At 44.0% G+C, this 22,490-nt stretch overlaps 3 protein-coding genes across 3 annotated transcripts; all 3 read right to left on the minus strand.

Annotated features, from left to right (window-relative positions):
* Nucleotides 1-2,720: 2,720 nt before the first annotated feature.
* LOC115378265 (mucin-7-like) lies at nt 2,721-3,793 on the minus strand. The gene is made up of 3 exons (XM_030078455.1): nt 3,782-3,793; nt 2,939-3,749; nt 2,721-2,858 (listed from the first exon to the last, which is right to left on the minus strand). The coding sequence occupies exons 1-3, from the start codon at nt 3,791-3,793 to the stop codon at nt 2,752-2,754; spliced, it is 930 nt and encodes a 309-aa protein (XP_029934315.1). The 3' UTR covers nt 2,721-2,751.
* LOC115377925 (phosphatidylcholine:ceramide cholinephosphotransferase 1-like) lies at nt 3,749-12,520 on the minus strand. Its single transcript, XM_030078006.1, has 6 exons — nt 12,223-12,520; nt 9,168-9,863; nt 7,576-7,693; nt 7,220-7,373; nt 5,648-5,814; nt 3,749-4,039 (listed from the first exon to the last, which is right to left on the minus strand). The coding sequence occupies exons 2-6, from the start codon at nt 9,851-9,853 to the stop codon at nt 3,842-3,844; spliced, it is 1,323 nt and encodes a 440-aa protein (XP_029933866.1). The 5' UTR covers nt 9,854-9,863; nt 12,223-12,520; the 3' UTR covers nt 3,749-3,841.
* Nucleotides 12,521-15,618: 3,098 nt separating this feature from the next.
* LOC115378266 (microfibril-associated glycoprotein 4-like) lies at nt 15,619-19,074 on the minus strand. The gene is made up of 6 exons (XM_030078456.1): nt 19,069-19,074; nt 17,321-17,473; nt 16,938-16,976; nt 16,466-16,562; nt 16,159-16,326; nt 15,619-16,066 (listed from the first exon to the last, which is right to left on the minus strand). Exons 1-6 carry the CDS (start codon nt 19,072-19,074, stop codon nt 15,813-15,815), a joined length of 717 nt encoding a protein of 238 aa, XP_029934316.1. The 3' UTR covers nt 15,619-15,812.
* Nucleotides 19,075-22,490: the final 3,416 nt, after the last annotated feature.

The raw sequence follows: 22,490 nt of genomic DNA on the forward strand, positions 1-22,490 counted from the left end.
ACAAGAGGAAGGGCAAGTGACCTGACACAAGAGGAGAGTGGGATTTCAAAATAAAACAGGAAGTCACGAGACAAGACACAAGAACAAAACCTAACAAAACAACACATCATTTCTAAGACATGACACATGTTTAGTGTGGAACGGAGAATCCACACACACACACACATGAAATATTCCCACTAAACATTTGAAACACACAACAAACTGATGTGACGTCACATTTAGTATTGAACAGTTTATTTATCACATTGATTCAGCTCCTCAGAGGTAAGTCGCTTTGGGAGTCAAGCAGCAGCTCTCTGATTGGCCGGTTTACAACAGGTCAAACTGAGGTATTTATTCAAGAGGAGAGCTGATTGGGCGGCAACCAGGAAGCAACCGTTCAGTTCCCAAGGAAACAAAAATCTGAGCAGTGACAGATTGAGCTGTGCTTCATTTAAAGGGGCAGGACGGCGTGGAAAACACTTGAACATGTCATGTCTGGTGATTTAACATGAAGCCATAAAAAAAAAAAAAAAAAAAAAAAGAAAAACATTCACAAAACACACACCTGCTCTTTTCTCCGACCTTTTAAAGTGTGTTTCAGTCTTCATCTTGTTTTATGTTGAGCCTCAGAGCAGGACACACATCGATGGGGCCGATGTTTTGGGTGATGTAAAGTTACTCAGTGCTTTCTGCAAACTGGACTCACATCACTTCACTAACTGCTTCCCTTTAAAAGCAATTAGTTTATTAATTACTTTTGCTTTATTTCCTAAAACCTGGATCAGCCCTTATCAGAAGAATACAAAAAACTAAAATAATAAAAATATAATACACCACATCATGTGTGCTAATCCAGGATCTGTTTTTGCATATTAAATCATAATGACTGTTATAAAAATCAGATCCTAGACCAGTGGAACGGAGGCAGAGCAACACCTCAGTTCTGACTTCAAGAAACAGAAGCAATGTGAATTGGATTAGAACAGTAATCTGATTACTGGAGATTAAAATTTAATCATTATGTGACCTTGTTAATCACAGTAATCTGAGTGAAAGTAATCTAATTCCACCCATCACTGGTGACTTTCTATGGCTTCACATCGGGACAAATGGTTTTACTGGAGGAGAACAGCTGATCGCAGTCCACAGGGGGGCGCTCCGCCCAAAGCTGAGGGAGTCTCTGCTCTCACTGATCAGCGTTTTGTCAGCAACCAGAACCACCAGTCTGGATTAAATCAGTGGATTCAATCAGAAGCTGGGATGACGCTCAGTTCACTTTGATATTTTGTTTTTATTTCTGGTTTGGAGCGACACAGATCTGGATTTTTAGGTTTAAAAAATACAGTAAAATAAAAGAAGTAATTAAAAAAAAAACAAAAAACAACCTTGTTACATAGTTGGATGTGAAATTTTTCAATCTGAAATGGCAACAGTGTCCTAAGTGTACACACACACACACACACACACACACACACACACACACAGAGAGAGAATTGGCACAAACTCAACAGCTGATGTGTTTTTATCAAACAACAAGAGAAATGGCTGATGGGGCTTCAGGACACGTACAGTCACAACCATAAGGCACGACATTTCAAATTTTAGCCATTTTTATTCCCAGCCAACAGAAAAACCTGTTATTAGCAGCTAATCAGCCGAAACCCACTGGTTTCAATGGGGAGCGCTAATGACGTTAGCAGCTTGTTCCCAGGACAGCTGAAGGAGCTGGAGAGGTTTTCTCACATTTCCCCTTCAACTTTTACAAAATCTGCAGCACAAGACTAAAAATATACAGCGTCTGAATACAAAATGGTTGATGTTTTAAATATACTGGCAGCTGTTAGATACATAAAACTGTTTTTTTTTCATCAGTCAGTAAATCAGTCATTACAAAAGAGAAAAACACTGGAGTTGTTGCTGTAGCGTCATTAGCTGAGTTTACGTCTCAGGGCTAGCTACAGCTAGCTACAGCTAGCGAGCTAATGACAGCCAACACTCAGCGACCGTGTGCTGCTGTCTGTACGACAGACTCCAGCTGTTAGCTTAGCCCTGCTAACGCCCCGCCACCAACAATACTAAATACCATTTAACACATTTAGGGACTGGCTCACATGAAATATGGCGTTAGTTAGGAAATCTTAACTATAGCTAGCATGTTGGTAGCTACAGGAAAACATTAGCTAGCCTGTTGGTGGATGATGAAGAACTCAACAGTAAAACCAAAGAAGAAAACACGTGGATTTAATCTTTAACGAGATTAAACTCAGTCACTGAAGGGCACATGGTGAGGATTCACTAAATGGCAACTAACACGGTGCTACTGGGGCTAACACCATGCTAACACCATGCTAACACCAGGCTAACACCATGCTAACACCAGGCTAACACCAGGCTAACACAATGCTAACACCATGCTAACACCAGGCTAACACCATGCTAACACCAGGCTAACACCAGCCTAACACCAGGCTAACACCAGGCTAACACCATGCTAACACCAGGCGAACACCAGGCTAACACCAGGCTAACACCATGCTAACACCAGGCTAACACCATGCTAACACCAGGCTAACACCATGCTAACACCATGCTAACACCAGGCTAACACCAGGCTAACACCATGCTAACACCAGGGTAACACCATGCTAACACCAGGCTAACACCAGGCTAACACAATGCTAACACCATGCTAACACCAGGCTAACACCAGGCTAACACCATGCTAACACCAGGCTAACACCAGGCTAACACCAGGCTAACACCAGGCTAGCCAAAGAGATTAGCACCCTGGAACAGTGCTGAACTCTTTATAATGAATTCAACTGTTTCAGTGTGAAGCAGCAGACAGACAGACAGACAGACAGACAGACAGAGAGACAGGCAGACAGACAGACAGACAGACAGACAGGTAGACAGGCAGACAGACAGACAGGTAGACAGACACTCAGACAGACAGACAGGTAGGCCTGCTGAGTGGAGGCTGGCCTGATGGGACGGGTTTCAGTCGTTTCATTGGCTGTGCTGTGTTCTGTGGGGGGGGGGGGGGGAGTCCAGCTGTGTTCTGTGGGGGGGCTGAGGAGTCCAGCTGTGCTGTGTTCTGTGGGGGGGCTGAGGAGTCCAGCTGTGCTGTGTTCTGTAGGGGGGGGCTGAGGAGTCCAGCTGTGTTCTGTAGGGGGGCTGAGGAGTCCAGCTGTGTTCTGTAGGGGGGCTGAGGAGTCCAGCTGTGTTCTGTGGGGGGTCTGAGGAGTCCAGCTGTGTTCTGTAGGGGGGCTGAGGAGTCCAGCTGTGTTCTGTAGGGGGGCTGAGGAGTCCAGCTGTGTTCTGTAGGGGGAGCTGAGGAGTCCAGCTGTGCTGTGTTCTGTAGGGGGGGCTGAGGAGTCCAGCTGTGTTCTGTGGGGGGGCTGAGGAGTCCAGCTGTGTTCTGTAGGGGGGGCTGAGGAGTCCAGCTGTGCTGTGTTCTGTTGGGGGGGCTGAGGAGTCCAGCTGTGTTCTGTAGGGGGGGCTGAGGAGTCCAGCTGTGCTGTGTTTCCTGGACGTTCCTTGCTGGCAGGAAATTTGTAATCTGAGAAAAATGTGACAATTCTGAGAAATAAACTCTGCCTTTGAGTTCTGGCTTTTATCTCAGAAACAAACAAACAAACAAAAAAAAACAGTGTTCTGAGATTACCCTCCCAACACAGTTCTTTATGTGACTGAATCACAGAGACACTGTTCAGAGCACAGTGGAGCCTCCTGGTGGTGGCCCTGGGTAAGCACTGAGCTGCCTGTGATGTTACTCAGCAGTGCATTAATGAACAGCTTTTGTCATCATTCATTTTATTCCTCCTGTCTCTCTCTCTCTCTCCCTCCCGTCCGTTCATTGGTTTGTTCGCCCATGCCGCTCGCTCTCCAGCCGGCTGTACGCGTGCTGGCGGCCCTGCAGCAGCTGTTTCCATGGGAACGGGCGCCGGTAGTGCGGCGGCACGACGCCATGCACGCCGGACTCCAGGTAGAGGAAGAAACTAAACCACCAGAGTCTGGACAGGAAGCTGCTGGGACACGACTGCTTCAGCTCCTGCACACACACACACACACACACACACACACACACACACACACACACACACACACACAGACAGTTGAGGAAACATATTTCCATATTGCAATTTTCACAATTACTGCGAATTCTAATCAGGCTGCAACTAACGGTTGTTGTCACTGTTAATTAATCAATCGATTATTTTTTAAATTAATCAACTCATCATTTTGTCAATAAAATAACAAAAATAATGACGAATACCCATTTTGAGTTATCAGAGCCAAAGCAATATTTTAAAAGTGCTTCCTTAGTCTGACCAGCAGCCAGAAGACACCAAAGTATTTATTTCATAAAGAAATGAAGTGGATCCAAATCAAGCTGATCTTTCCATCTGTGCAGCTTTAACTTAACAACTGTTTGGTGAACTGACTCGATAAAGTGTTGAAACGATTCATCACTTATTAAATCAATACATTTTCTGTCAACCGACTAACGTATGAATTGACTAATTGACTGAACACTAGAACTACCATCACTACTAACACTGCTAGTGGTGTTTATTTCAAGTGCGATTCATACAGTCAGCTCCACAAGGGTTTGGACAGTCACACAATATTCATAATCCACCACCACAGTGGATCTGAAATGGAGTCATGAAGACGTGAATAAAGTGCAAACTTTCAGCTTTAATCTGAGGGGAGCATCACTGTCCAAATCTACAGCCAAGAGACGTTTGAGAAAATAAATCCAGAGGGTTTACAGCAAGCAGCAAACCTCTGGTGTCACTCAGGAACAGGAAGGCCAGATTAGACTTTACAAAAAAACATCTACAAACTTCTGGAAGAAGGTTCTTTGGACCGATGAAGTGAAGATCAACTTGTACCAGAAAGATGGGAACAGAAAAGTGTGGAGAATGAAAGCAGAGCCCATCATGTGTCCAGCGTGGTGCAGGCGGTGTTGTGGCGTGGGCATGTATGTCTGTTTATTGATGATGTGATGCTGATGGAAGCAGCACGATGGATTCTGATGCTTATACAGCTCTACTCTCTGCTCTGATAGTAGAGCCCTATAAACGGCCCTATCAGAGGCCGAGTCAGTCCCCAGACCTGAACCAGCTGAGCTGCTTCTCACCTGGAGACCAAACCGAAGGCCCAAAGAGCCTCAGAGCAGCAGCAGCTGGAGGAGCTGCAGGAAAGGCTTCAGAGCGGCTCAAGAGAGGAAAACCAGAATTTGCTGTCGTCGTCCATGGACTCCAGACTTCAGGCAGGCAGAGACTGCAAAGGGGTTTCCTCCATATATTGAATATAATCCCTATAATTATAGTTATGTATGTCATGTATAGTTTGTCCAGTTACTTCTGAGCCTCTGAAAATGGGGTGACAGTGTATAAAACTGGCTGTAATTCCTAAAAGGCTAATTCCATATTTTAGTTCAACCCCTTAAAGCTGACAGTCTGCACCTCAGTCACGTCTTGATGACTCCATTTCAAATCCACTGTGGTGGTGGACAAGGGCAAAATTATCAATATTGTGTTACTGTCCAAATACTTATGGACCTGACTGTATGTTCCACAGACATCCGATATCAGAGTGAGACAGGTGAAGAAACACACACACACACACACACACACAGAGGGAGCAGTACCGGCTGGTTGGCCATGGTGTGGTAGCACCAGAAGAGCCTGGTGGTGATGTAATAGGCCACGAGCACGTCGATGGAGTAATGATCGTGAGCCAGGAGGATGCAGAAGAGCCCGAGAGCCCAGAGACACCAGAACAACCAGCGGAGCCCGCACAGCCTCCTGGGACAGTCTGCAGGGACGGCCAGCTCATATGACACATTACACGGCTTTACATTACATCACTTTACATTACATCACTTTACATTTCTTTACATTACATTACACATTTCATCAGTTTATATGAGCTTACATTACACTACCTTACACTAACCTTCACTCTGCGCTCCCTCACATTATGTCACATTACATTAGTTCATATTCAGGGTTTCCGCTACATGTAATTCATCGTGGCGCACCGCCACGGCAAAATAAAAGCCGCCACACCTTCGGAATGATGATTTTTTTTTCTTCCAGATGTTAAAACAATTTTAAATGGATATATATACACATATATAGGCTATGTAGCCTTTATTTGCGCAGATATACTTATTATAATCAGTTTGAAATAATAATTTAAATATCATGAAATGTTACATTACACTGCAATTAACTTTATTTTGAAAAATGAGCACCGGAGTCATCACCCGCCTGTTTGGTTACTGTCTGCAGAGCGCTCGCAGACGGAGAGAAAAGGGCAAGAGAAAGGTACCTAGGCAAGATTAAATTTAAGGCATTTTTTGGTCAAGCCTGTGAAAACGACCCTAATGTTATCGTTAATGTTTACATTGTCGGGCCCATAATTTCCGCAATCACGAAATTTGCCAAATAAAACGCAATCTATTTTTTAACGCGGAATATCACCGAATTTGACATAATTTGAATGAAATGCTGTTTTTGTGTGGAATATGAACGTGTGTCTGGGGAAAATCACATGGAGGGAAGCAAATCTGGGTGGCACAACCGCTCCAGTGGTTTCACCTGCACCACCAAGAAAAAACATTACAACACCTGCACCGGCACCGTACGAGTCCAAAAGGCAGAGAAACGACACTGAAGCCCTCCCCCACAGTTTCAAAACATTCCTAGAGGAAACCCTGATATTACATAACACTGCATTTAGTTACCTTATGCCAGCATTACTTTGCATTACCTTGAGTTACGTTTTATTCTTTGCAGTGCTGGGAAGGTTATTTGTGAAAAGTAACAGGCCACAGATTACTAGTTAACCTGTGAAAAATGTAATAAGTAATGTAACGATTTTTATTAATTCATCACAGTGATGTAACTTATTAAATTTGATTACTTTTAGTTGTAAAGTGGACGATAAAACTTTAAGTCAAACATTATGCACAACAGGAGCAGAGTCTCATTTGTGTCCTGTGACTGTACAGACACTGAACATTTTACATGTCGTGTCGGCTCATTGTTACTTTTTAAGCCATAACAACAACAACAACAACAACAACCACCATGACAATAATAATGATAATAATAATAATGCATTTCTCCCTATATACTACACAATACCATGTTTTGTGTCACTGTCACTGACACTGTGTGTGTGTGTGTGTGTGTGTGTGTGTGTGCGGACTCACACTCGGTGATGAACAGCTGTGTGAGTGTCAGCATGACAGTGTGTCCGCTGTACAGGTAGTCGCCACACAGGTGATGGGAGCCGGTGAGGGTCAAACCTCCTCCTGCCAGCATCTTCACCACCCGCCTCACCTGGAGGAGATGGTCGCCCAACACCTGGACAGAGGGAGAGAGAGAGGGAGAGAGAGAGGGAGAGAGAGAGAGAGAGAGAGAGAGAGAGAGAGAGAGATCGAAGTCTGATTTGTTCCTGTGGTGTTCCTTGGGGTCTCTGTGTCCTACTGTGGGATTCTGGAGGATTTTAACCATTTTTATTAATTGTCCAGTGGTCAAAAAAGCTTAAACTTCGGGTTCGGGTTACCTTCGGTGCGCAGCTGAAGTGGCGTCCCGGGACCGGCAGCGTGGTGACGTACATGGTGACGCACCTGTAGAGGTAGAGAGTACCAGCGAGGAAGAAGAAGCGCCGCGCCACGATCGACCTGCAGAGCCAAACAAACACGGCAACAGGAGCGTGAACTGGGCTTTATTTCAAATCTGACACAAATCAGAGGAACCCTGCAGTGCTCAGCTGTCACCACCAGGGGGCTCCAGTGGGCTGGCTCACAGGGAGAGAAAGCCACAGAAATAGAACAAAGTAGAACGGACATTTCCATTCAAATCAACACACCAGGACGGCCAGAGTGGCGGACATTTTTTTTTTATTTGAGCCGCCACTACAGCAAAGCTGTGAGCACTGTGCTAACGCTTTCTCCCCGTCGCCATGACAACTGACAACCGCCATTTTCCTTGGAACAAGTCAAATGACCACAGAAAACACGCCGACTGCATTTTGCTTTCTATGAAAAGAGCAAAAACACAGACACAGGGCAAGAGAGAGAGAGAGACAGAGAGAGAGAGAGAGAGAGAGAGAGAGACAGACTGACAGAGAGAGAGACAGACAGAGAGAGAGAGGGACGATGAGACGATCACAGGAAGCAAAGGTCAAGGGTCACAGCTGCTTTCCAGTCGAGACACATGACTGAAAACTCTGACTTTGATTTGGCTGACCTTCGTCCTCAAACGTCCCTCACACCAAAACGTCACACCACTAGAGGGCAACACCGGAGTGGACGTTCACTCCATCTCACTCCCATAAAAATACCCCCATCTCAATCCTGTGACCGAGCAAAAAACTAAATTATTTTATCAAATTCAATAAACTTTAAAGGAACACAACATTTTGGACAGAACGCCCTTTTCCCCTCTTCCCCAGACTGAGACCAGATGTTGGACACCGTCTCCACCTCTGGACCTCCAGTGGATCAGTTCCTGTGGGTAGCATTTCCTGTTAGCTTAGCATAAAGACTTGAAGTCTATGGGAGTCGTTAGCCTGACTGTGTCACCGTGAAAAAACTAAGCCTTCCAGCAGCTCCGAGGCTCTGACTCACACGGTGGATCATGTGGAGCTGAAACGCACATCTTGGAAATGTTTTTTAACAAACTGCAGTCAGATGGTGGCGCTATAACCTCTGAACACGTTTCCCCTCCCATCTGTGGCAGAGATCCTCACACCGCTGAAGGTGGAGGAAGATACGCCGCTAATTCACTTCTCCTGAAATCTCAAACCTCTCTGCTTTGGTTTTTCAAGCCCAAGTCGCGTCTTTGAAATCCTCGTGACTGTCACCATGTGAATCAGAGCCGCTGGCTGCACCGCTGGACGTATGGAGGTGAAAATGGGATCTAACATCTGGTGTCCGTCTGGAAAAACATTGGAGTATTCCTTTAAATCTTATTCCATTTCTTGGTTTTGCTCCTGAAGCTGCGTGACCTCGCTGAAAGCTGAGCGTAGATAGAAAGGTCATGGGATTTGAGTGGAATGTGCCTTTAAAAGCAGGAAGTTAGCGGTAGTCTGCAGTTTCAGATGGGGGGCCAGCTGGCACACACACACACACACACACACACACACACACACACCTGTGCCTCAGGAGGCTCCACTGCAGCAGCCAGGTCGCCAGCAGAAGCAGGGCGATGACCTCACAGACGGTGAACGCCCACTCCCTCCGCGAGAACCAATCAAAGAACTTGTCGGGCAGCGGGGGCGTGGCCTCCATGGGCGGGACGCGTTCGTGGACGACCGAGATCATGACGGTGGTCGCCAGGAAGCACGCCATGCCGTAGACGAAGGCCACGCCCGTCTTCGTCCACTCTTCAGGGAAGTCCTCCGGGCGGCCGGTGGGCGGAGCCGGGATTTGGATCCGGACCGCCAAGTCGCTGTCACAATCGCTGTTCCAGCTCTGGTGGTGAGATCCGTTTCGGACGCCGTTTTTCTGTGGCAAATGTCCACGTGTGGTACCGCCATTAAGCTCGCTGATCCCGCTGGCAGCGGTGGCGGCGGGCAGCCCGTTGGCGAGCCCGTTGGTCCCAGGCGTGTGGCCGTTCTGGATGTGCTGTTTGATCCGCAGAGTCTCGATCCGCTCCAGCAGCTGCTTCCCGCCATCTGACGTCACCAAGCAGAGGGGCGGAGCCGTGAAGTCCGATTGGCTGAGGTTCAACAGAGCCTGGCCGTTGCGGTTTCTCAGCGAATCGCAGTACTCCTGAAGTCCCTGGTCGCTGAGCCAGCGGAGGACGTCGTCTCCCGACCAATCAGTGACCTTCGTCATGACGACTCACCTTGGAGAAAGAAAGACAAAGTGCGTTTGTTTCCACAGCAACACCCACCCAGGATGATCAATCAGCTTCAAACGGCTGAACGAGGAAGACAAGACAGAACAAAAAAAGGAGAGATACACAAGAGTGACGAGTGAAGAGCTGGATCAGCTGGAGAGTCAAGAAATGAAGCCGTGCGGCCCGGTCACCGTCTTGGGCCGTCAAACAAGACTACCTGACAAACACCGGGTAAACAGCTGATTTCTCACCTGTAAGGAAAGAAGAGCTAAACAAGATCCTCCGTGAATTTTATGGAGCTTTAATTTCTATAATAAAGAGAATGAGATGCCTCAGCTGAGTCAGCACCACGGACAGTACCTGCTGAGGCAGATTCAGCACCATGGACAGTACCTGCTGAGGCAGATTCAGCACCATGGACAGTACCTGCTGAGGCAGATTCAGCACCATGGACAGTACCTGCTGAGGCAGATTCAGCACCATGGACAGTACCTGCTGATGCAGATTCAGCACCATGGACAGTACCTGCTGAGGCAGATTCAGCACCACGGACAGTACCTGCTGAGGCAGATTCAGCACCATGGCCAGTACCTGCTGAGGCTGTCTATGGAAAACTCTGGTACTGTCCGTGGTGCTGAATCTGCTTTTCCACCGAGATTCCGTGGGGCTGAGTCTGTTGACGCAGATTCAGCACCACGGACAGTACCTGTCAGATTTCCCACGGAGATGTGCAGCTGTAACTTTGTTCTTGTTATCAATGTGTTAATGTTATTAATTAGCCTGTTAATCGTTATTAATTTGTTTAGTCTTTCTGGGTAGCCTAGGCCATTGATTTAATTAATTCGACAATTTGTTTGCATCTGTACATTGAAATGAACATTTAATAAATCAACACATCTGTGAAAACTGTGGTCTGTATTTCAGAGGTAAATTGATAACAGCCTGAAAAGGTGATTGTATAACTCTGTTCAGCCTTAATGTTACTGCTTACTTTTGTTACTTTTGCTGCTTCACCACATTAATCGGAGCTGACGTTAAATTGGAGTGACACACCCCCAGCTGAAATAAAACATCTGCCGGTGAGTTTATGAAAAGACAGATGTTTGTTCTGGTGCTGACACTGGAAAGCAGTAGCCTGTATTTAAATATAACTGTTCATATAAGTTGGTTGTAGATAAAGATAAGCTGTGCTGCTGAGTCGTTGTCACGGCACCTGTTAAGATTAAAAATGACTGAGAAGTCAGCAGAAGTATAACTATCAGTCCATGAAAAAATTATTTTTTCCAGCGGATATTCTAGTTACAACATGATAGAGTTTCAGTTTTGAGTTGCTATGTGTGGTATTTATTCAGTTTTGGGAAATCACGATGTCATGATAAGCTCAAGTTGGCTGACTGACAAGGACTAGTTACCGGCAGATCTCATGTATTTCTGCTGAAACGGAGAGAATACTAGAAAAGAACTTTTATATTTTGAGAGCAAAATGCCCACAGTATGAATACATTTTGATTATACATTTTATTCTGTTGGTAATAGTTGTATAATCACATTGTATTTTGTGTGATTTTTTTTTTTTTTTTTTTTTTTTTTAAATTGTATGAAGTCATGATGTTTATTCATAGCATAGGTTATATCATAGGTTAAGTCCACACATTTTACTCAATGGTCTTGGTGCCCTGGCATGTGGCCTTAATGCCCTAAAAAAAGTGGCAACACCAAAGGCCAAAGGCCTTGCCCCTAAAATTGTGTAATTCCCACCCTAGTGTGTGTGTGTGTGTGTGTGTGTGTGTGTGAGAGAGAGAGAGAGAGAGAGAGAGAGAGAGAGAGAGAGAGAGAGAGAGAGTGAGTGAGAGTGAGTGAGAGAGAGAGAGAGGGGAGGGTGCACTCAATTCTCCTAAGTAAACGCCGAACTCTATTGGAAAAATCTGGTGTTTACATGTGAAATTGTTTCTCCACGGCCGTGCACAGCCGATGGAACCAGACTTGACATCTTGTCTGAATCAGTAAAGTCCCCTGGTTCATTCGGCACATGTGGAGTTCATCTAGCGGCACTTACTGAAACAAAATGTGAACTTTTAGAAGCGAGGTTCCATTAGAAGCGACGATTTTGAGGATAACGGAAATAACGGGCGGGGTATTTCTTTAAGTCCAAATGTTAGGGGAATAAGCGTCGCTTGTTGTTCGGAGTGGGCGCCGATTATTAAAGTGAGTTGTGCAAATTCCCAAGACATGAGAAGTCACGTCTCACCGGCGGTGTCCACTTAACAATAAGCGAGTGAATAGTAAACCCGCGGATTTCTGAATGGAGTTCGGCAACTTATTCTCTCCGTGAAGGACGGGCGGTATGCATCGGGGAGGATTTTACCTTGAAAACAATTAGACGACGCTTCGGGTTCAGCCCCAAAATCATCCTTCCATCCTTCCAGTTATTCATCCGTCCATTGAATCTCCCTCCTGCAGCAGACTGAACCGAGCCCCGCTCATTTCACCGTCATTTTCCGACAAAACCTGAAAAAATGTCACGACCTCCTGTGTTTCCCGAAAACAAAATATGATCTTTAATTTTCTAAGTCGGTGCAAGGCGTCGGCGTGTTTATAACGGGACAGTTTCCCCGAATACAGCAGCGTGTGACGAGAAATGTGAGGAATGCGCCCTGAGAGAGAGCCGCCGCACGGTGGCCAGCTGGCCGGCGGCACGTGGAAGCAAGACGACTTCCAGTTGTCCTGTTCAAAATAAAAGCCTTGATTTGAACGGGATTTCCATGACTTTAAACCACCTTTTCATGACCAAAGTTTTTGAGAGGCCTTGGGGTGTAAATGATTCTTTCAGCGTAAAATATGACTATCTGAAACCCTTCTAACACATATTGTCGGTCTGTCTGAGTTTTCAAAATGTTCATAGCAGCTATTTATTGTTTTGTCTCCCTTTTTAATCTTCTCTGTGCTTCCAGGCAGCTGGAGAGGCAAACACAGACAATCTAACAGATGTTTATGAAACCATTTTCCAAAACGTTTTTGTTTCAAGAAACAATGTTCAAATTCCATGACTTGCCCAGGTTTTTCAAAACCGTAGGAGCCCTGATTACCACTTGTAAAGTTTATTGTAAAGTTTATTTTAAAGTGTATCGATGAGTAAACCCGATAATTGTCAATTTTAAGAAGTCTGCATTCTTTAAAATGAGTCCAAGACATAAAATTTAAGTGCATCGATACTAAAGGCATGACCTGCAGACTGAATGAACAGAAGGAGAAAGACGGGGGCAAAACCAACACAAAATCGTATTTATTTCAGCGAGTTTGTTTTTTCATTTATATGTATAGTTACCAGCAAAATCAGAATGAATAGAATGAAAAAAATCAATCAAGTTTATTTATAAAGCACATTTTCATATAGCAGAATGCAATTCATAGTAAAAGACAGTAAAACAACAACAACAAAAATGAATAAAACATGATTTAGGGAAAAAGAAAATAAAAATGAAATCAGGTAAAATGTGCATGCAGTCTATCTGAGTCAGCCAGAACTGACTTCATATATCTAACTCACTGACATGGTAGACGGATTCTCCCAGAAATTAAAATCATAATTCATTTAGCAATTCTTTTCTGGAGAAAGAGACGTCCTTGTTCCTCCAAACGCTGTTCGACAGCTATTTTTATTTTATTTTGAAGGCAACATCGCCTATTCTACTTTGACATCCGGTTTAATTTTACCCTGCGTTCCAATACCCATACTACCATACTATTTAGTAGGGAAAAAAAATAATTAGTATGTCCCAATACATACTAAACTACAAACTTTGTAAGGGCAGCTGCAGTACATACTAAAAGTAAAAAGTATAAGTATGCGATTTGGAACGCAGGGCTGGCGTCTTGATAACGGAAGCTATTTTTTTTTTTTTTTTTTTTTTTTTTTAATTTACACAGTCTCCCGGGCGGGAGGAGTTTCACTTGATGGTGGTGTGTTTCCCCCTGCTGGAGGAGGTCTGAACTGCAAACTGCTTATAATCAAAATGTGACTTTTTGGTTTCATGAAATCACAACACAACAGTGCTGCTGCTTTTAGGGAAAGTTCTGGGAAACTGTGGACGAGTTCATAAATAAAACTCGCAAAAACAAAAGCAAAAGAAAAAAGTGCAAAAATGATCATTAAATATTGCAAAAAAACAAACATATTTGTAATTATGAAATTATCAGATCAACAGATATGACAACAGATTTGTTTTGTTATTTGGTTGACAAGCTTGTGAAAAGCATCTGAATGCATTGGGTGAAGTAATCAGTTTGATTTCTGTAAAGACAAAAAAAAAAAAAAAAAAAAAAAAAACATGAATACTGCTGTGACGCCATGCGTGATGATGATGCATGACGGATGCACGTGAAGAGGGTAGTCAGGAGGGACCCAGTGCTCAGACTCCACGAGCATTTCCTGGCCCGTGATGATGACTGGCCAGTAAGCCAGTTTAGATTCCCCAGAGCCGAACTGGGTCCAGTGCTACAAACACCGAAGTTCTTGTCTTGGTGATATCCCTCGAGCATTTTCAGATATTGATCCCTTTATGCCTGAAGCGCCCGGGGAAATCCTTTATATTGTAAGGTTCTGCTGAAGTTTCTGCATACAGGTCGTGCTGTGTGTGTTTAAAGCTGAGGTATGTGTGCGTTTTATTTCATGTGTAATTATAATCCGTGATTTGTAGGCATTCACAGTGTTTTTTTTTTTTTTTTTCATGTGTCAGGGTGAGATGCTCAAGATTCATTTCTACATGTTAATGAGCAAAGGTTCAAACAGGCGTGTAGGAAGGGTCATCCACCACGTCCCAGGGCGCTGTCATCAAAAGTGTATTCTGCTGTCATGGCCTGAACGGGATGATATTCATTCATTTGTAATCAAAATACATTGTACACGATCTTCTTCATGAATAAATGATTAAGAAAGGATTTTGGTGCTTTGCGCTTAAAGGGGTCAATATCTGAAAATGCTCAAGTGATATCACCTGGGGCCCTCCTGAATTTTGAATCTTGAAACTTTATCCGGCAAAACCAGGTTCATCAAAAAAGCAAAAACTTAGACTCCTGCACTAAATGGCTGCGCTAATACACAGGATGGATGAAATGCAGAGAACGAATTTTTCTACAGGGATGACTCATGGATTACTTAACTGATTTTGAAATAATACCTGCTGCTTTGGATGCGATTATTACAACGACAGGCCCGTGCTGTGCAGGATGGCTGGCTCTTGATAGGGTCATTAAAAAACATCTGTGTAGGTTCTCAGGCAACAACATCATCGTTACCTGCCACTTAGAGATAAATGGAGCTCGGCTGGACCTGTTAGTAGATTCTTAAAGAAGTTTCGCTTCTTCAGTCCTGACGGGCTGGTGTGGAGTCCCAGCTGTTTAACCTTTGGGGTCCTTCTCCACATTGTTGCCTTGTTAGCGCTCCTCCTCTGTTGAGAGATGGTTTCTCTGTCTTGGCTCAGCTCAGGGCACGATCATCCCAACAGGGAGGAGCACTAAAAAGCCAGACCTGGAGAACCACCCCTTCTCAGAATTGAAGAAGCTTCTTGGATGAGAAGAGAAATGACAACCAAGAATCTACAAACAAGTCCAGTTGACCTTCATTCAACTCTATGTGGAGAACCAGGACCTGAACAACTGGGAACCTACACAGACATTAAACACAACAATACACATAGAAATGTCCCACCCTCCGACCAGTAACAAGACAAGTAGACAAGTAAACACACCAGACCAGAGCAGCTTTCTGCTCAGCTTGTCCTTTATTGTCACCACACAGCAGATCATCACATTCAGAGTAATGCTCACTACTGCAGCTGTCAGGACTCATTCAGAGAAAGCTGAAGTAGAGAAAGCAGAGAAAGCTGTTTGAGTGACTTATCTGAGGTCTAATTCATTCTGATCAGTATTCTGCTGCGTGTTGACGTCCTGGAAGAACTACTTCACAGGACGGATCTTCATGCTGATGGACTTCAGGGAGTACTCATAGCCCTTCCAATGGTACCACTCAATTCCGACACGGCTGGGGGTATTATCAGCCCCCCGTCGATACACACCGTTGGGGTTTGCATAGTTACAACTGTTGTGCCAGAAAGGCCCCAGGAGAAGTCGAGCACAGTTGCTACTATGGGCATCCTGGTCTTTGTCCATAGTGGAAAACTTAGATCCGCTGTGATAAGTCAGAGAGTCTCCTGTAGAAACACAATCAGAAACAGTTCATACAATCACAATACTACTACTGCTTCTATTACTAATATTATTTATACTGCCACTGCTAGCTCACCTGCTCCTCCATCAGTGAAACCAGACACTTGCAGTTTGTATCCGTAGCTCTCTGGATCAATGGAGAACGAGGAGTAGCGGGCAGACACTTTGTTTCCATCGAAGTCCTCCATGTCGACCAGCAGCTCGTAGCTTCGCCTCAGTGTCAGGTGGAAGATGTTCTCAAGACCTGAACACGCACACAAACACACAGAAACACACAAACACACACAGAAACACACACCCAAACATGTCCACAGTTGTAAATGAAGGAGTTTTATGTCAGAATAAGAATAGCTTTTTTTGTTAGCTAGATATCAGTCCCTCACCGAGCCAGTACTCTCCAGCAGCGACACCAAAGCCCAACTTGTACTCGGCCCAGGGCCTGTAGAAGTTCACCGAGCCGTCCATCCTCCTCTGGATCACCTGAGGGGGGAGGAGCCAAAATATCTGCTGACTCAGGTATTCACAGATGAAGAAGATCTCATGCTAACATTGAACAGATTTGAGTTAGTTGAGTTTGGCCAAGTTGGATGTGGAGGTGGGCTGCTGCCCCTGGTCAGTGACTTTGCTTCATTTATTCTTTTATGCACCATATTCTCTCATTTTGTCATTAAGTCTTGGGATGTCCCTCATCTTGCCGATGCCACATTTTTGTTGTTGTTGTTGTTGTTTTCTGTTTATTCTCATTTCTCTCACCTGTTTTTTTTTATTATTATTTTTGATCACTAAATGGGTAATCATGGGTAATGTGGCTAGTTGTTCTTCTGTCATGATGAGTGAAAAGACAGTGATGCTTACCGTCCAGCCGCCTCCTACTGAAGTCATGTCACAGTACACCTGTACACATACACACACACACACACACACACACACACACACAAACACAGGGAAAGGGCATGTTTGATGTGAGCAAACATGGGAAACACACACGGCAATTGAGCATGCTAATGATAGCAAGCTAGCATTGCACAGTGGCCCGGCACCCCACCAGCCTCCTCACCCAGGCTGGTTCACTCTTTACTCTCGGAAATCGGTCATTTTTTGTGTCCAACATGATGGCGGATCATAATTGACCGAGTGGAGCTGAGTGGAGTGACACGGCTTCGGCTGTTAAAGGAGCTCAGAGCCCAAAACGTGTCTCATATGAATCTCCACCTGTGCCCAGAGAGGACGACGTGTACCTGGACCGCAGAGGTGGCCCCGATGGGATAGATGGTGTACACTCCGCTGGGTTGGCTGTTGTCATCGTGATAGATGTCATTACAGTCCACAGGCAGGATCAGCTGGCAGCGGATCAGGACTGGAGCCAGGGCCAGGAGCAGGAGCGAGGGCAGCTGGGACAGATGGGACGAAACGTCACATGGTGTCCCGCTCGACTCAGGCTGATTTACACTAGGGTTAGGGTTAGGGTTAGGGTTTACACTGTTTCACAGGTGAAGCTAAAACACCTCAGCTTCAGTCCCTACACATTACATTAAGTTACATGAGTGAAGTGCTTAAACTAAGGTACGCCTGAATTAGATTTTGTGATGCTACATCGTTGTTATCATTATTATTATTATTATTATTATTATTATTATTATTATTAATGTTGTTGTCGTTTTCATCAGATCATGTTGTGTGTGACATTATCTTTCTGATGTTTGTTTCAGTGAAAGTGTCAGTAAACACAGGAAAAAAGATCCAACGTGAAACAAAAATTTAAAAAATAAAATCACAAAATTGGATGAGGCATTTTAAGCCCCATTGCTGTAACATTAAGAAACAAATGCTTGGAATCAAGATAGATACATAGATAGATAAATGGAAAAATTCAGTCTCTCAGCTGCTCAATTACTCGGCTACACTCAGTTCCACATTCACACACTGTGCATAGGAAACAGGATCAAGTATAAAGAGTCAACAAGATGATCAATAAATAATATTAAAATAGCAGCGTTAAAAGCAGACAGTGCTACTAAGCCACACATACACACACTACTACACACACTACCCAGATAGCAAAATGAGATTGAAACAATGTTGAAATGTGGTCAGGCAGAAATATTGAATCCACGTTGAAGCCCGTCATTGAAATTCTACAGAAAGTGTCCCTGAGGTTTTACACTGAATCAGTGTTGCTTCAACCATCATCTACATGGGAATCTAGATTAAATTTTATTTGATTACACATTGAAGCAATGTTACTGAATCAATATGTATTCAACATCATCGGATCATCTGATAGTAATCTACATTTTAGCTGATCAAAATGTAAAGGGACTGCATATCTAGGTTCAGGTGACTTTATTTGTACCCGTAGGTAGATTTGTTCTATAGCACTTTTCTAGTCCACTGAGCACTCACAGTGTTTTACACTGTTTGCCTCACATTCAGCCGCTCACACACTGATGGCAGAGGCTGCCATGCAAGTTGCCTGGCTGTCAGTCAGGAGCAGTGAGGGGTTCAGTGTCTTGCTCAAGGACACTTGGACACACTCTGAAGGAGCCGGGGATCAAACCAGGAACTCTCTGGTTACCAGACGACCGCTCTACCCAGAGCCAAACCGCTGGCTGTTGCCCCCACACCTCCCCAAAGACTATTTACAGTATGGACTCAACACTGAGTCAATGTTCAGTGTTCATTCAATCATTAAATTCAACCATAACACAATGTTGATTCAACAATATCTTTTCAACCTGTCATCTTCTCAGTGGCTGATCCACCATTGATCAGTAACTCCAACCAAAAGGCAACATTTTTGACCATATATCAACATTGATTCAACAACTTTTGCTATCTGGGTACTCATCTCCCTCCCCTCCCCAAATTTGAGTTTAAAACAAAAACTTTCTCAAGCTTTTTTGAGAAAGTCACAGAAAAATACCAAAATCTCACTGAACCCATGACTGTGATCACTAAATGACAGATGGGCAGATTTGTTGGTTACCTGCATGGTGATGAAGACGTCCGTCTGGAGGCTCCGTGACGGGAGCTGCTGCTGCGACGTTTTATATCCTGCTTTGGAGAAAAAGTTAATAAAACACTGAGCAGCTGCTGCTTCACACCGATTATCTGTGTCTGTGTCTGTGTCTGTGTCTGTGTCTGTGTCTGTGTGTGTGTGTGTGTTCAATCAAGTTAAGGTTTGTTCAAACACTGATTCTTGAATCTTGCAGCCAAATTTGGATCGCAGAAGGTCCACAGCTCCACGCAGCAGAGGGACACGTGTTGGAGTTGTTGTGTTAGTTCTTCACCTGAAACTCTACTAATGATGTGAACCATGAAAATTCTGAGATGTTAAACTCACAATTTTTCAAGAAAAATCACTGAAATCCAGCTTGTTCTCCTCCTGTGGGACCCAGTCAGGAGGAAATCCTGCTGGTGTGAGTCCAGAACCCCAACCTCCTCCTCAGCATCTGGACTCTGAAGAGACGTTGCTGTGACTTGGGCCGATTCACAAGAAAACAATCTGCTGATTCTGGGCTCAGATCAGCAGGATCTCCTTGTTCCTGAATCCCATGTCAGAGGAGGATCTGCTGCAGGCCTGAGACACGGCCAGCAGGGGGCAGCACAAGAGGAGCCATGCACAGAAATAAAGAATAAATCTGTGACTTTACAATCTGAGGATTTTCCCCTAAATCTCCTATGTTTGTGTTTTCCTCATAAATTTACCAACTCTGAGTTCTGAGTGAGGCTCCAAAATCTGTCGTGAGGTTAACTCTTCAGGCAGAAAATGGGTTTGCTTCTTCGGTTTGGAAACAAATTCAGAACAAGTTTAATTCCAAACCTAAAGCACTGTGACTGTGGCTTTACCTGCCCACAGTTAACTGTAGACCGGATCCATGTGAATAAAATGAGGGCCATGTGGGTCCATTAAAGGGATAATCCCAACGTTTTGAGCAAAATGCCCTTTCCCCGACTGGACACCATTTCCACTTCTGGGCGTCCACTGGTTAAGTTCCTATAGGTTGCATTTCCTGTTAGCTTAGCATAAAGACTTTAAATCTATGGGAGTCGTTAGCCTGGCTCCGGCAAAGTGACACAATAAACCTTCCAGCAGCTCTGAAGCTGTCTGATTCACACAGTGACAGTCGTGAAGATATGAAATACGCAGCTTGGGATTTAAACATCTCAAAGGCAGTAAAACACATGCTCGACTGCCATTTGTGGATTTTTCCTTAGCTTTTAATACTATTCAACCCCATATTTTAATCGACAAGCTTCCAGTTTAGCTTGGATTTTAATGTTGCGGGTTGGATTCTTGACTTTTTAACTGATAGAACAGAGAGTTAAGGTAAATAAGCACTTGTCACAACGAAATTTTGGGAGTACCCACCATGTTGCATTTAAAAGACACACACAAGTTATATCACACTAAAAATGAATAAATAAATACATAAATAAGCAAATAAGTAAAAAAGGAAAAAACAAGGTGCTCTGAGCTCCTGGTCTGCAGAGCGTTCTGCAGCTCATTCAGAGTCCAAGTCCGAGGAGCGAGTCGTGCCTGTCCGACTCAGCAGGGATGATATTAAATGACGGACAGGAGAATAAATATTTGAAAGCAGCACAGAATGCCAGAGAGCCTCTCTTCATTATATTCCATTAAATTTAATTCCATTCCATTTTATTTTGAATTGTCACCTGGTGCTTTAATTTCCTTTACATCAATAAGGATATTTACAGCATAAATTAATGCAGAAAGCATTCAAAGCTTCAAATGTAATGTCTAGACAAGCTGTGCGTCCAGGTGACCTCCGCTGGGTGGTTTGTGATGAGGTGAGCTGCTGCTGCTGCCGCCTCACGTCTCCTTATGCTCTGCAGCTGCTGCTTCACACAGACAGACAGTGCTGAACAGACTGAAACCAGTGAGTGTGTGTGTGTGTGCGTGTGTGTGTCCAGTCGAGTTCAGCCGCAGTTCAAACTCTGGATCATGAATGTAGAGGTTACAGTGAAACTGAGCCGTCCTGTCTCAGCGACGTGGCCTGAAGTGAAAGCATCATAATCATCACAATTACAAGGTTGTTTTGTGTAGCACCTATCAAAACCAGCTTTACAAAGCTTTAGTAGGCTAATTAGTTATGTAATTAAATTAATAAATGTAAGTAATCATCATGTTGGTTAATGTCACAATGTGAGTTAGTTATTCATTAGATAATTATAATGTGAACGAATCATTAAATAATCGTGCAAGTTAGTTAATTATTGGTTAATCATCATGTAAGTTAATTAATCACAACATAAGTTATGTAATCATTACACAATCTAATGTTAGATAATCACTAATTTATGATCATGATCCTTAAGTTGAGTGTGACCTGAAAAGAGAGAGGGTTCAGTGACCGGACACACACACACAGACACAGACACACACACACACACACACACACACACACACACACAGAAGAACAGCAAACCCTCCATGTGTTGGTTTCTGTGTTTTGTTTGGCAGCAAAAGAGAGAGAAGACATTTAAATACAGTTTTCTCATGTACACTCTGTTCTAATCTAATGTTAGATAATCACTAGTTTATGATCATGTGAGTTAGTTAATTATTAGATAATTATAAAGGTAGTTAATCACTACTTAATGACAGTGTGAGTCTGCGTGTTCCTGTTCTGGCAGGAATTAATCTGATTAAAAGCTGATTGCTTTGGAACAACTAAAGTTTTGTGTGTTGGTGAGAAAAATGAAAAAAAATGAAGTTTTAACAAACACCTGTTATGTTCGTGCAGCGTTCAGGTGTTTATTCTGAGTTTGAGCTCTCCTGGACCAGGCTCACTCTGAGTGATTGGTTGCCATGGTTACCACTACCCATCATCACGATCATGGCTTCATAAAACGGACCTGAAGCCAGGTAAACCGGACTAACTGATGTTAAACCGGGATTAACAGCCGGGATTTCCGTTGCTTTGCTTTTCCTTTCCTTTAGGAGACTTTACTTGATCAGGAAATCCTAATTTTTTTGGTGTCCAAACTACTTTTAATTGGAAGCAACTCACAATTTCTTTACATTTCTAACGTGCTGATGCATAGGGAAATGTTTTCATGACCGGCCTGTATTTGTCGTGCTGCGTTCAAACATCTGCAGGAGGTGAGCTGCGTCGCGTGACTGGAGAAAACAGCTAAAACCCAGAAACTAACTAGTTTTCTCAGGATTTTTTTTCTTTTTCACTCGCTCGCCGTGTCTCAGGCCTGCAGCTGATCCCCTCAGCAGATTCTACTCTGACATGGGATTCAGGAACAAGGAGATCCTGCTGATCTGAGCCCAGTATCAGCAGATTGTTTTCTTGTGAATCGGCCCAAGTCACAGCAACGTCTCTTCAGAGTCCAGATGCTGAGGAGGAGATTGGGGTTCTGGACTCTAACCAGCAG

The sequence above is a fragment of the Myripristis murdjan genome, chromosome 19, assembly GCF_902150065.1.
Source record: "Myripristis murdjan chromosome 19, fMyrMur1.1, whole genome shotgun sequence".
NCBI classification, from domain to species: Eukaryota; Metazoa; Chordata; class Actinopteri; order Holocentriformes; family Holocentridae; genus Myripristis; species Myripristis murdjan.